Source organism: Glycine soja, chromosome 12, assembly GCF_004193775.1.
Source record: "Glycine soja cultivar W05 chromosome 12, ASM419377v2, whole genome shotgun sequence".
Taxonomy (NCBI): Eukaryota; Viridiplantae; Streptophyta; class Magnoliopsida; order Fabales; family Fabaceae; genus Glycine; species Glycine soja.
The window spans coordinates 43,306,287-43,319,473 of record NC_041013.1 but is presented as its reverse complement, the minus strand read 5'-3'; the positions used below and the strand labels follow the sequence as shown (position 1 = coordinate 43,319,473).

The following is a 13,187-nucleotide window of genomic DNA, read 5'->3' as shown; positions in this document are numbered from 1 at the left end:
CCTCTGTTGGTTTGTGTCCTTTTCCATGAATCCATAGATATGTTTGGTTGTGTAAAATCAAGAGCTTAATGCAGGCATTTGTCCAACCAGGAATAGATCTTCTCATGAAAATAGAAAAATACATTAGTTTTGGGTTTAATTAGTGTTAGGTATGTCGGGGTCTCTCTTTGTCACTGCAAAGTTTTGATATATCCTAGGGTTTGGTAAATAAAGGTTAGGGTTAGTAGACTTGAGCATATGGACCCAAATGTCTTTTTATGTATTCACCTTTTTATTTATATTTGTTTGGACTCTATTTTGAGTCTGACGTAGCATCTCCTTTTTTAATTGTGACATAAGAAACTAATTAATAATAGTAATAAAAAAAATTAATCTATAACTATTAATAAAGGAAATTATTCTCTTTTGGTGTTTATATTTCTTATTTTTAAATTACTTTTTAATAAATATAATTATTTTTATTTCTTTCATGAACTTTTAAGATATAATTACTGTCATTTCTTCTAAAAAAATTATTATTATTATATTTAATTACTTTTTTTAAAAAAAAAAACTAAAGATAGAGGCAGGAAGGATCTCTTTTTCAACTAGTAAAATATAAAGTAAATACTAGTAATAAAAATGTAGTAGATTTAGCACCTAAACAAATACAAATCTTTTTAGATTAGGGACCTGATTATAAATATACAGAAAAAAATTAGGATCTTTCCGACATAAAACCTTATTCTAAGTGATACAACTTTCACTTAGGAAGTTTTCAGAAATTTATTTGGTCCCTTGCAGTAATTGTTCTTTCATCAAAATATTTTTAAATGCCTTATAATTTTTAGTCAACGTGACAAATTTAACTTGATGAAATTGCTTTTATCATGTGAGGATTGGAAAGATGGTTAGTCATAAAATTAATATGATAAAATTTTCACTAATTTTAATTGTTTTAAGACTACTTTTAGAAAAATAGTATAAATTTGATTTTTTTAAAAAAGAAATTTGATGTTCAGTTTTTTTTTAAAAAATATGAATTGGTTAAAAGGGTTTCCAAGAAACGTAGGTAGATTCTTATTTAGTGTGGGTCTGATTAATTAGCGGCCTTAGCTTATTGAATAAAAACTTAAAAGAATAAAGTATTTATGGTGTAGATCGTAAAAGAGCATAAAAAATTATGAGTATTGTAATTTTGTGTATTCCAATTGATTAAGTAACCTATGTGAGTTATTATAAATATAATATGTCTTTGATTTCTACCAATCACAAAAAATATCATTGTGTTTGTGTTTTTTCATTCATACGGCTTTTGTCTTAAATATAAGAAAAAAACTTATTCACAATAACAAAAAAAAATAGTTAATCACATTTAATTATATCAATCTCAATTAAATTTTTTGTCCAACTTACCATTCATTGAAATTTGGTTTAGAAATAAAAAGAAGTCATAGGATTTAAAATCTCAATTAAATGAAAAATACTTTAGAGATGATAACATATGAGATAAAATTAGTTGAATTTTTTTTTATTTGAGATCAAGAAAATATAATTTTTTTCTTATATTTAAAATCGGAGTAATCTGAGTTAAAAAAAAACTTATTTATGCCTTAAAAAACACTCATTTATAGTTCTGGTCCAATTATAGAAAAAAAAAAGGATTTTATAGGATCTGTTACGTATCAAATTAATATACTGATTCAAGTCTTCTAAACCCTTTGATTACCAATCGTTGGTTCAGTTACATGTTATTTTCTTCAAAATTGTATTTGAATCGTTTGCTTGTCTTTTTTGGATTAGTGTTTAACAAGCATGGTTTTACGTCTCGTACTAGTAAGGTAAGGTGCTTCCACTACGGAACTGTGGTGTAGCTTGCGCTAGCTGTATCTCTATGTATGCATCAGCAAATAATAACATTATAGAATTTTTTTTACATAGAAGACCGTGAAATAGAACTTCATGGGCAAATGTCAGCTTAAGTAATCAATCATTGTAGTAGGTTTTGGCATTAAGCAAATTCGTTCCTCTCACTTGTTCAGCCAATAGTATTATTAAAACATTAAAAAAAGGTTAAGCTAACGTTAATTCAAAGCCATTATTGATCCTCAATTATTCATTGCGTGATGAACGAGTAGTCTTAACATAGATATAATTTGATGATGATTAATTCAGATTGATCACTTTGTTACTTAGAGATAACTTAATTAGTTTAGTTAATTATTCTTATAATCAATTATATAAACTATAATAACCAATTCTTTTGTAAACCAATTCTCATTCTATGCTAATTTCAGTTTTTTTTCTATTTTCTTTCTCCTTTAACCTTCCTCTCTAAGTTTTCTTGCATCCATGGCACACATGGATTATGGATTCTGATAAGTAGAGTACTACAAAGTACTCTAATTTACTTCCTAAATTACTCCTGAGAGGTAAGAAAACAGTTGTGCTGCAATTTTATTTTTATAGATGGGATTTAATTTGGAAATAATTATGTTTCATCATTTTTGCAGCGTTCGAACAAGAACAGAGGACAAGTGCATAGAATGGACGTGATGTCTCTAAGGGTTTTGGGCTCGAGCAGTCCCTCTCTTGAAAAATGAAATTTTTTTATGTATATACGTATTTTTAAGTTAATTAGTATAAAATTATATAAAATTAGTTGTTTGTTATTTATTGTAATGATTAAAGTGTAAAATTATATAAAATTAATTATATGTTCGTTGTTATTATGATAACAATTAAAATTATCATTATTTAATATAAAAATTAGTTATTATTTATTAAAAATAATTAGAGTGAGTCGACAGGGACAACCCCCAACAGCAACACCCTTGTCTCCGCGTTTCCCTGTTTCAGCTTAACAACGCTCTGAATTATGTTGTCGTTTGCTACTGTAGCCTCCACGAACCCCCTTTCTCTCTTTTTCTCTATTATAAAATATAGGTTTAATAGACAAATTACTCCTTCAAAGTGTCTGACAATTTCAAATTAGTCACTAAATGTTACTAATAAACTAGAAAAGAAAAATCTTACTATAAACAATGAGTCAAATTATTCAAAGATTAATTATCGATGAATATTTTTTACAGTAACAATTAACAAAAACAATTTTTATCTCTCACATCCGTCTTTCATGTTATCATCAAAATACAATTTAGTCCATATATATATATATATAAAAGGGAATGAGTAAATTATATTTAATGATAACATACAACAACTTATCTAAATCGAAAAGTATATGCTAAAAATGGAAGCTACTTTCAAGGTCTTTTTGATTTATTTAAATCCATAAACAAACTTGAAAGCATCATATACTTTCAGAAACAAATTGACCATTTAAGCTTGTAATAATAATAATAATGTTAGGCGCTAGATATTAGGCAGACATAGGGTAGTCCTTTTCTGTTGGCTTTGTGCCTTTTATTATTTCCCATTTACAGCGCACGTGTGGCCCACGTGAATGCCGGTGGTTTTGACAGCTGGACACACCGACACACGCTTGAGGTTAAACAAGATTCCACAACATTGGCATTGGAACACTTCTCAACCACAATCACCACTTACCCTTACCCCCCTATCCAAATTGGAAAATGGTAAATTCCCTCTTTTGGAAAAATCTCGTTCTCACAAGTTTTTTTTTATATTATTTATTTGATCCCCCTCTCGAATATTACTAGTATTTTATCCTACCCTTTAACCTAAACTTTGCAATGGCCTCAATTTTATACCATTTGGCAATTGGCCAGTTCTAGATCTTGTTTGTCCCTCCACTAAACCCACATTGGAATTGGAGCCAAGGTTGGTGAAAAGCATCTACCTTTAAAACAACACAAGTTAGTAGTAATGTTGAATCTCTGATCATTGGTCACAACAAGATCTAAAAACTTGACTCGTGGCCATCGCCGGCTCTAGAGGTCCACAAAGAATGGCAATCAACAAACTAAGGCCCACTTAATTAGGATGAGTAGCCATATCACAGCTAACATACAGATCAGCAAACAGCAGCACATCAAACACCGACCATCACAACCTTTTGGACTCTTTTTAGGGTTAGGTGTGTGTGTGTGTGAGAGAGAGTGCCCTCATTTGAAAGAGAGCAACTTCTTAAATGCCCCACATGTGACCTTAACCACGAAGGGCGCACTAGAATGCTTATTTTATAATATTATTCTGTCTTTCATCCATTATCTTAGGGTAAATAAAAAAATAAACTAAGATTTGCTAGGTATATTATTAAATATGACTAAGTGGTCCACCGCCCAATCAAATTACAAAGTTCATGGATGGAGTTATGAATCGTATCAACCACCCGAGACCACACCCCTCTCTATTACATAACCAACCCCTTCATTTAAAACATATGTCCCTTGCCTTTAGATGCCAAACATAACCAAGAAAAGGCCATCAACTTAAATGCCATAACCGACTATTTTTCCAATCCCAAGACCGAGTCAGCTTTTGCAGCCTCTGCCCAATGCATAAATGACAATTCCCTTCTCAACAACACTCTATAGTTATTAATAGTACATGGTTTTAAGTCTTAAAGACAACAACATACAAAGCAAAGAGGAAAAAACCCAAGTAAAAAAAAATGGGAACTTTTTATTGATTAAATGGCTAAGATAGGATAAAAAAAAAACAATGATAATAGTAACATTTTCATCCTCCTTTTGCCAACTCAGTAGCTACCCCACCACTCATCCTATCTCTCCCCCCTCAAAGGCTTCCAGTGTCTTGTATATATCACCACATATATACATTGTACAGATCCCCCCTCTAACTAGCACAACACCCTCCCCCTCCCTTCATTCTATATCTGTCTATATTTGTCTATCTTAAAAGGTAATTTAAACTCATCATTAAATCAATTGTACAGACAAGAAAAAAACAATTTTTTTTTTTTTACTTTTAACCTTGAAGAAACTGGGGGGTACAAGAACAGCTGACCTATTGAACTGAAAAGGAGTGGATAAGACAAAGAAAATCGACAAAAGGGAGTTGGGAGGAACATGGAACCAAAGAGCAATGAGGAACGAATGAATAAATAAAAACTTCAAAAGGAACTACAAGACTATCTCTAGGTTCCAATGGTATTGGCTGCTAAAGAGATTATTATTTGGTTTTGACTATGTCACAGGTATGATATGATGAGGTGATCACTTTATGGTGGGATCAAAAGACTGGAAGAGCTGTAGAGACTAGAGAGTTTAACTGGAGGTTTGGGGAAACAACAAGACGGAAGTGCAGAAGACAACATAGAAGCATTACAAGTCATGAGGTTCTAAAAGCTGTAATGCCTCACAGAGTGTTCCAACATGTCGCGACTAGGGCATACGATTTCCTTCACCCGGCTGCCATTTTTGTATATCTTGAAGGTCGGTACAATCCGAACGTTCTCTGCAGTTGCAACTGTTGGGCTTTGCTGAATGTCCACCTTTGATCAAAGACAAAAAAAACAATTGCATTCATTAGGAAACTCCCATATTGCTCTCTTTTAAATCTAAATTAATAAAATAACAGGTAGTGAAGTTAGAAAAACAACTTCATTTTAAGTTGTAAAGTGAGATACCTTGAGGAAGTTAATAGATGGATATCGACCACATAGTGTATTGACAAATGGCCATATTTGTTTGCATTGCAAGTTAGATGCAACTTCAAAATGGACAACAGATACACCTGCCAAATTATAGATTTATCAGGAGACTTGAAAAATGACTATAATGAGTTGCAGAAGACTCCTCTTTAAACATTTCAATTACCTGGTAAAGAAATTGCAGCTCTAAACTGCTCAAGACCTGAGACTTCTTCCACTTCACCACCAAATTTTAAATTATATACTTCTTCCCCTCGTGATTTCTTTAGGGCAACTTGTGCATGGAAAAGAGATTCAGCAACTTCATTGTCATTTGGAAGTTCTCTCCGCAAGATCTCATAATCTTTGACTGCTTCTTCCCACCTTTCTAGCTGCATTTAACAAAAAGCAACGATGGCATCACAAAACTTCATGACAAAAAACACAGTATCGCAGAATAAAAAATCAATTTACCTTACTGTTTGATGCAGCTCTTCGAAGAAGGGCCTTGGTGTAATTTGGTTGGATATGTAAAGCTTGGTTGGAGTCTTCAATTGACTGTTCCCATTGCCCAAGCTTAAACCAACAAGCTGCTCTATTGCAATATAGAACAGAATTCGAAGGGTCCAGTCTCAAACCTTCCCCATATGCCGAGCAAGCCTCAGTGTACCTTTCAGATTTAAAAAGATCATTTCCGCGCACTCGAGCCCTTGCCACCATCCTCACATTGTTGAGCAAAACAGCAACTTCAACATTCCGGGAATCAATCTGACTTGCTTTCTCAGCAGCTGTAACTGCATTCTCAAACCTGCAATACACCCATCATCCATTTTCACTTTCCAACAGAAACATCTTAGGATTTCAGATGAAGGCTAATAGTGTCTGAACTCACCTTCCCAATGCCATCTCAATCTGAGCTCTGACAAAATAGGAATAAGCCTCTGATAGCATCCCAAAAAACCTTGCCTGAGAAGAGGAATTAGTTTGCAGCTCTGATTTGGGAATACTCAACAAAATTGATTCCGCATCATCAATCTGGTGGAGCTTCAAAAACGCTTCTGCTCTACACATAAAGAGCTGTAAATTCAATTTCCAACCAGTTCAGCCATTCATCCACACCTCAAAAACATATCCAACTCAGATATAAGAAAAAAATTATAACAACCAAAGTTTTAAATAACGGTAATTTCAGCCGCACTGTCCCCACCACAATTGCAGCTGGATCAGCCACATTTGTCAGCAAAGATCGTGACAAAACCACAACTGCAACACAATCTAAAACCATGAAAAATCAATAACAATATTAACAATACCTGAGGCGAAGAATCCGCTCCAGCAGCAACAGCAGCATCAACTTCCCTGAGAACACTCTTCCATTCCCCAACCCTCCGTACATCCCCACATTTGCTGATATGCTTTTCCACCACTTGCAACCTCTGCATCTCAGACGGATCTGGCTGCATCCCAGGATAACAAAGGTGCTTCCTTGCATTCTCAACTTGTCCCAACCTGTCACATTACCACTCCCATTCGAATCAACACAATTCCACACTCCACCCAAAAGCAACCAAAATCTTGTTTAAATAAACTTCTCCATAACCACATATACAAATACAAATGTAAAATAAATTAAGCTTCAAAATCAACTTATGCACTAACTTCTCCATAACTTGAGATGCACAAGTTGATTTTAGCTTAATTAACAAGACCCAAATCAACCAATGCCATCAAATCCTAACAAATAAATAACAACTTCAAAAAAATCAAATCAAAACAATAAAGGGTAAAACAATTCAAACAAAAAATAAAGAACTTGATGAATCATCTCCACCTGAGGAAAAGAGAAGCCAAACGCTGATGAGCCCTTCCATAATTAGGATCCAACCTCACAGCCACCTCACATTCCCTCACAGACTCACCCAACCGTCCGAGGCCCGTCAGCGCCGCCGCGCGGTTGCTCCGGTAAGCGGCACTCGCCGGCGACATCGCAATCGCGCGATCATAGAGACTCAACGCATCAGCAAAGTTCCCCCTTTTGTAACACTCGTTCCCCAACCTCTTCAACTCTTCCGGATCCACACTCTGCACGTGCCCCCCTTTCTTCACCGTCTCATTCCCACCGCCGCCGCCGCGAGAACTCGCCGGCTCCACCTTCCCTCCGCCACGCATTATGCTTCCGTGGCCGTAGTTTCCCATCCCCGACCCCAAAACATCGCTTCTACTAGTTCTGCTACTCCGATTCGCCATCATCCCCGCCTTCAAGATCTTCCCAGATGGACAAATGTTCCCGGTCGGAAGAACATTCATGGCCGGCGAAGTCGCCGTCTGACCGGAGTATATCAACGGCACCAGCGCAGATCCGGAGTCAGATCTCCTGTGACCCGGTTTACGCGCGGTGGGGCTGTTCTCACTTGAACCAGAAAGTTCACCGGAGTTGTTGTTGTTGCTGAGACTATGAGTGTGAGTGTTGGTGTTGCTATTATTTTGAGCCGATTCAGGCTTGCGGGTGGGCCCGGTTCGGCCCGAGAAGGAGCCCGAGGAGCTGGAGCTGCTACTGGCGGCAGGCCCGCGCGTGGTCCGCAATGGCGAGACCGGCGAGCCCAGATCGAGTTCTCGGAAGTCGGGCTTGTTAATATTGTTGTTGTTGTTGCTGCCGTCGTCGCAGGTGAGCGCGTCGCGGAACCGATCGGCGAAGGTGGCGTCTATGCCGACCACCTCGGAAACCGGCTTCCCCGACGAACGCGACATTGCGGAACAAAAGGGGTGGTTCAAAATTCGAACTTGATGAACGAACCTACTCCTCTCTCTCTCTCTGGGTGAGAGTGTGTGTTAGGAATGGGTGGTGGTGGTGTTGGAGGAGTGAGAATTGGGAAGGTCTAAAGAAAAAAGACATGAACGAGAGAGAGAGGAGGGGAAAGAAAGAAAGAGATGGGGATCTCGTGATATATAAAAAGAGCAAGCAAAGAATGAATATGAGTGAGTGTTGGTGGTGGTGAAATTCTAGAGAGAGAGAGGGAGGGAAAATATTAAAATAAAGCTTTTTTTTCTAGAGAGAGAATTTGTGTGAGAGAGAAGAGAATGGAAGAAGAAGGATGGAGAAGAAAAAGATTGAGCTTTTATTTTCTTTTCCTCCTCCTTCACGAGACAAGGTTTGGTTTTATTTTGCTTCTTGCTCTCCTTTTTTTATCTTTTAATTTCATTTTAGGATAAATTACTTGAGTTTAATTGGTATGTATATACTTCTTAGGATAAAATTATGTCCTTAACTAATTTAGAATAATTTTTAGAAGAATTATTGTACTAGCATTTAGATTGAGGGATTAACCTCGTTTAATTGAACAAAGGACATGATGTAAAATCTATTTTTTATTTTTATGGATCAAAAAGTTACTTAATATTTTATAACTTATTTTAATTATTTATCACATTAGATAATTTAATAAAAGTAAATATAAGAATTTTTTTAGAGAAATCAATCTAAAAAACATTTTCAAATTTTTTATTTTTTAAAATAGATATGAAACATAAAAAACAAAAATTCAAAATCAAAGATTTTCAGAAAACCAAAAATGTCTTCCTGTCAAATATCTTCTAAGAGTTAAATTTGTATGGTAAATGTAGAAAAAAATACATTGTAAATTAAGAAGAAAATATTATTAATAAAATTTTAAAAATTATTATAAAAGATAAAAATTAATTATAGGTGAAAACTGCATTGCTGTAATAAATTATTGTGCATAACACTAATTATTCTTAATAATAATTGCCTTATAAAATTTAATTAAATGAGAGTGCAAGAAAATTTATTTTGATAATGTAGGTGTATTAAACTCTTTATTTTATTTATTTAATTAATGTATTCCACATTTTTATTCTGTATTTTTCTACTTCTATAATTCATTTTATTTGTTGTTTTTTCTTAGGGTAAATGTCACCCACTCTCTTTTAGGAGAAGTGAGAATCACTCTATGATCTCATCCTTGCGGCCAAAGCCAAGTTTCTCATTCCATGTCAGTTCTCTATGTCCTCCTTCTTAATTACTTTTTTTTTATAATTATAATATATTTTTTGGGATAAATTGCCAAACTGTTGCAATGAATTTCATTTCTCATGCCCCCCCACCATGAAAACTCATTAATGATATTTCACCTTAGGAAGACGCTCATTAACTTACTAAACTCTTGAAATTCATAATGTACATTCACTGCTTCTAATTCCTCGTAAATCACAAAAGCACAAAAAAAAAATAATTAGATTTTAAGAGCTTCATAAGTTTCGAACCTACCCTGGAATGTTGAGGTAAATGCTTCAATTTTCACCATGCGATGTCAAAAAACGGTCTGAATTAAATACCATATTTAGCTGAAAGGAAAGTCACATGGTCACTATGAAATTCGTTGACAAAACAACAGTGATTAGTACTAATCAATGCTCTAATTCCTGTGTTCAACGACAATTGAAGTGTAATTAAGGCCCCAAAATCCAAATAAAACACTTTTAGAAACATACACCTAGTCTTTGATATTCCTTAAAAAAAAAACATACACCTACGTTACTAAATATCCATGAATGGTATCTGATTCGCTAATAAAAGTTAGTCGATTAGATAAGTATTCTATTCATATTTTAGACTCCCAAAGGTGAAGATTTAATTAATCGATAATGTATAAATATTTGTATAAGCTCTATTTGATTGTTGAAAACACCTATGTGTATGTGGCTTGATGTTTGATATTAAAAATAAAGAGTTTTCCACCAATTAATAAGCCGCTGCATTGCCACCAGAATCCAGAATGACATCCATCTCCATCCCCAAACAAACAAACCCTAGACCACGTGGCAAACAGGAAGGGATGTGGGCTCCACAGCAGCATCAAAATCAACCCTAGAAACAAAGAACAAAAATGTCCCCTCCAAATTCATTGTTTCTCCTTCTCCGTTTAGGAAATGACTCTCCCAAACTGCATCACCATGATGAACCCACATCTTGCTTGAGAATTGAGACCACCACCCCCAGGGACCACACTAGCTCTAAAACAAGTGGATCCCACCTACATCTCACTACACTTACTCTTTTTTAATCTTAGCATATAAATAATTATTATTATTATTATTATTATAATCAAATAAAACAATAAATTCAATAGATCTTAATCATAATACATGAGAAAGGATGAGATTTGATTTCTAAATAATATATTTTTGAGAAAAGTGTGATTAAATTTCAGACAAAGAATTAATTAATTCAAATAATCAAAACTTATAAAAAATACTTTAAAGACTTACCGAGAAATTAAAGAACCTAATTATGTGATTGAAAAAAATTAAATAAAACAACAATTATTTTGTTTGTGTCATTCTATTGAATAGCACTACACTTCACATTTTTCTCAGTCTTACGGATGTTGTGTTTATCTTAGATTCCTGAATTGTCCATATATGTTTTCACCTTCTTACGTAGTTTAATTATATTTTGTATTTTAATTTATTTTTTAGATTTAATTTGATTATCTTATTATTTAAAAGTTCAATTATTGTTTAAAAAAATTCAATTAGACCCTTTATTTTTAAAAGGTTTAATTAAGTTTTTTATTTTTTAGAATGAATTCATGATAATCTCATTTAAAACCAATTTCAGTCTTATTTTAAAAAAATAAACTGATGAAAGAAAAATGAAACCAAATTAGACTCATTTTATAAAATAAAAGACTTAAGTAAACCTTTTAAAAAGTAAAGGATCCAATTGAATTATTTTTAAAAGATACCACACCTAATTAAACCTTTAAGAGGACCAAATTAAACCTAAAATAAATTAGAGTAGAAAAAAGTAATTAAACCTTTTTATACAAACAAGAAGCAACTAACCTCACTAAGTCGAGACTCCTAGTGTTATGACCTCCATGTCCTTTGGTTTTGAGAACATTGAAAAATAGTGTAACATTGTGTGCATAAGGGTTAGGGTAGAGGTATAGGGGCAATATGGGAACTAGCTGGCCATGTGTAAGAGGAGAGTGTGTCAACTGGTCCTTTCAGGGGAATCCAGAGTGTAGTAGCAGCGTCTAAGTCCATAAGGAAGACAATTAAACAACATTAGATTGAAGGAGGCAAATAGTGACCCTGAGAATGATGAGGCACTTGATCTTATTTTTGTTCTTATAACACTTTAAATAATACTTTAAAATGTGAACAGAGTGTTACTTAAAATATTATAAGGATAAACAAAACAAACATGTAAAGATTAAAAAAATTCTACAACAAAAAAAAGATAAAAAAATATTAAATTATAAGAATTAAAAAGATATTTAATTCTTTTTAATTAGATAAAATATATTTTTATTCATCATAAATATGACTAAATTTAGTTTTAATAATCTTTTTTTTTGTTGATTTTGTTATTCATTAATAATCTTTTTTTTTTGTTGATTTAGTTCCTATAAAAAACTTATCTTTTTTTTCCTATAGTCCCTATATGTTTTTTTTGGTTCAAATTAGCTTCTTTAATATAATTTATTTTGTTTTGAACTCCAAGGTTAGTTATATTCCGGTAACATGATACTGTGGCTCATGAAATGTCACATTACCATGTCATATACATAAAATTACACAAGAACACTTAATAATAACATCCTAATGTTAGGGATTAAAATAAAAAATATATATTATAGGAAGTATTTTGAAAAAAAAAATATTAAAGGGACCATGAAGAAAAAAATTATTTTATACATATTAAACCCATAAAAGGGTGGAGATTAATACAATGTGGAGAGGTACAAATCCAGTGAGAGGGGGAGAGAGATAAAATAGAAAAAAAATATACGAGTATGATAGATAATATCACACAATAGAAATAAAATAGAGAATGGATAGGTATTAAATAAGTGTTCAAAAAAATTGAGTGTTTAAATAATATAATTATTGTTTTAAAGAATATAATAAAATATTCAATCATATTTATTTAACATTTCTTTTAACTTATAAGAACAAAGTAAATATAAATTTCACGTTTCATGACTTATAGAAGTTGACTGGGCTTGTAAGATTTAATTGTGCCATACAAAAGTATTCGATTGAATTTTATAAAATTTTTATTAGTAGACATTAATTATGCTGCATCATGCTTTAATTATGGAACAACCTCTTCACCTTTCCCCCTCATTAAAGAAAAGCCTAGTAAGAATCGTACGTATTCCATATAATGTGCGTATTGTATTGTCTATATATAAGTAAAAGATAAATAAAAATGCGCGTATTGCATACATGATAGTATATTATATATAGAATTGTTTTGTAGCCTATGCATCTCTAATTCTCTTCTTTATGTGGGAAGGACAAATGAGTAGTTCAAGCAATTAATTCAACGATGTGCTTGCGAACTGGGTGCTCCACTTCAATTATTTTCTACCAAAAATGGTTGCAACTTCAACTTCCTTTACTTAATGTAAATAGTATATGATATTTTGAAAAAATAAAATACGCTTAATTTCCTTTTATGACAGTCCACTCATCTCTATAGATCTTATTGCAGTGTTGTTAATTAAATGAGGGGTTTTTTTTTTTTTATTATCGAGAATCCTTTACCAAGGACCAAAGAAGAATTAAAAGGTGCAAATTAAGAAAAGAATCAATCTTT

At 33.0% G+C, this 13,187-nt stretch overlaps 1 protein-coding gene across 1 annotated transcript; it reads right to left on the bottom strand.

Moving 5' to 3' along the window:
- Positions 1-4,567: 4,567 nt before the first annotated feature.
- On the bottom strand, positions 4,568-8,636 carry LOC114379468 (TPR repeat-containing thioredoxin TTL1-like). Its single transcript, XM_028338135.1, has 7 exons — positions 7,389-8,636; positions 6,871-7,066; positions 6,450-6,634; positions 6,032-6,365; positions 5,745-5,949; positions 5,555-5,661; positions 4,568-5,419 (listed from the first exon to the last, which is right to left on the bottom strand). Exons 1-7 carry the CDS (start codon positions 8,303-8,305, stop codon positions 5,267-5,269), a joined length of 2,097 nt encoding a protein of 698 aa, XP_028193936.1. The 5' UTR covers positions 8,306-8,636; the 3' UTR covers positions 4,568-5,266.
- Between the last annotated feature and the right edge of the window lie 4,551 nt (positions 8,637-13,187).

What these genes read in the sequence shown, in the direction of transcription:
- LOC114379468 (XM_028338135.1), bottom strand. Translation starts at nt 8,305, where the DNA reads ATGTCGCGTTCGTCGGGGAAGCCGGTTTCCGAGGTGGTCGGCATAGAC. An exon ending in ATTGAGATGGCATTGGGAAG is followed by an intron (nt 6,366 to 6,449) that starts GTGAGTTCAGAC and finishes GGTGTATTGCAG; the next exon opens with GTTTGAGAATGCAGTTACAG. An exon ending in GAGCTGCATCAAACAGTAAG is followed by an intron (nt 5,950 to 6,031) that starts GTAAATTGATTT and finishes TGTTAAATGCAG; the next exon opens with CTAGAAAGGTGGGAAGAAGC.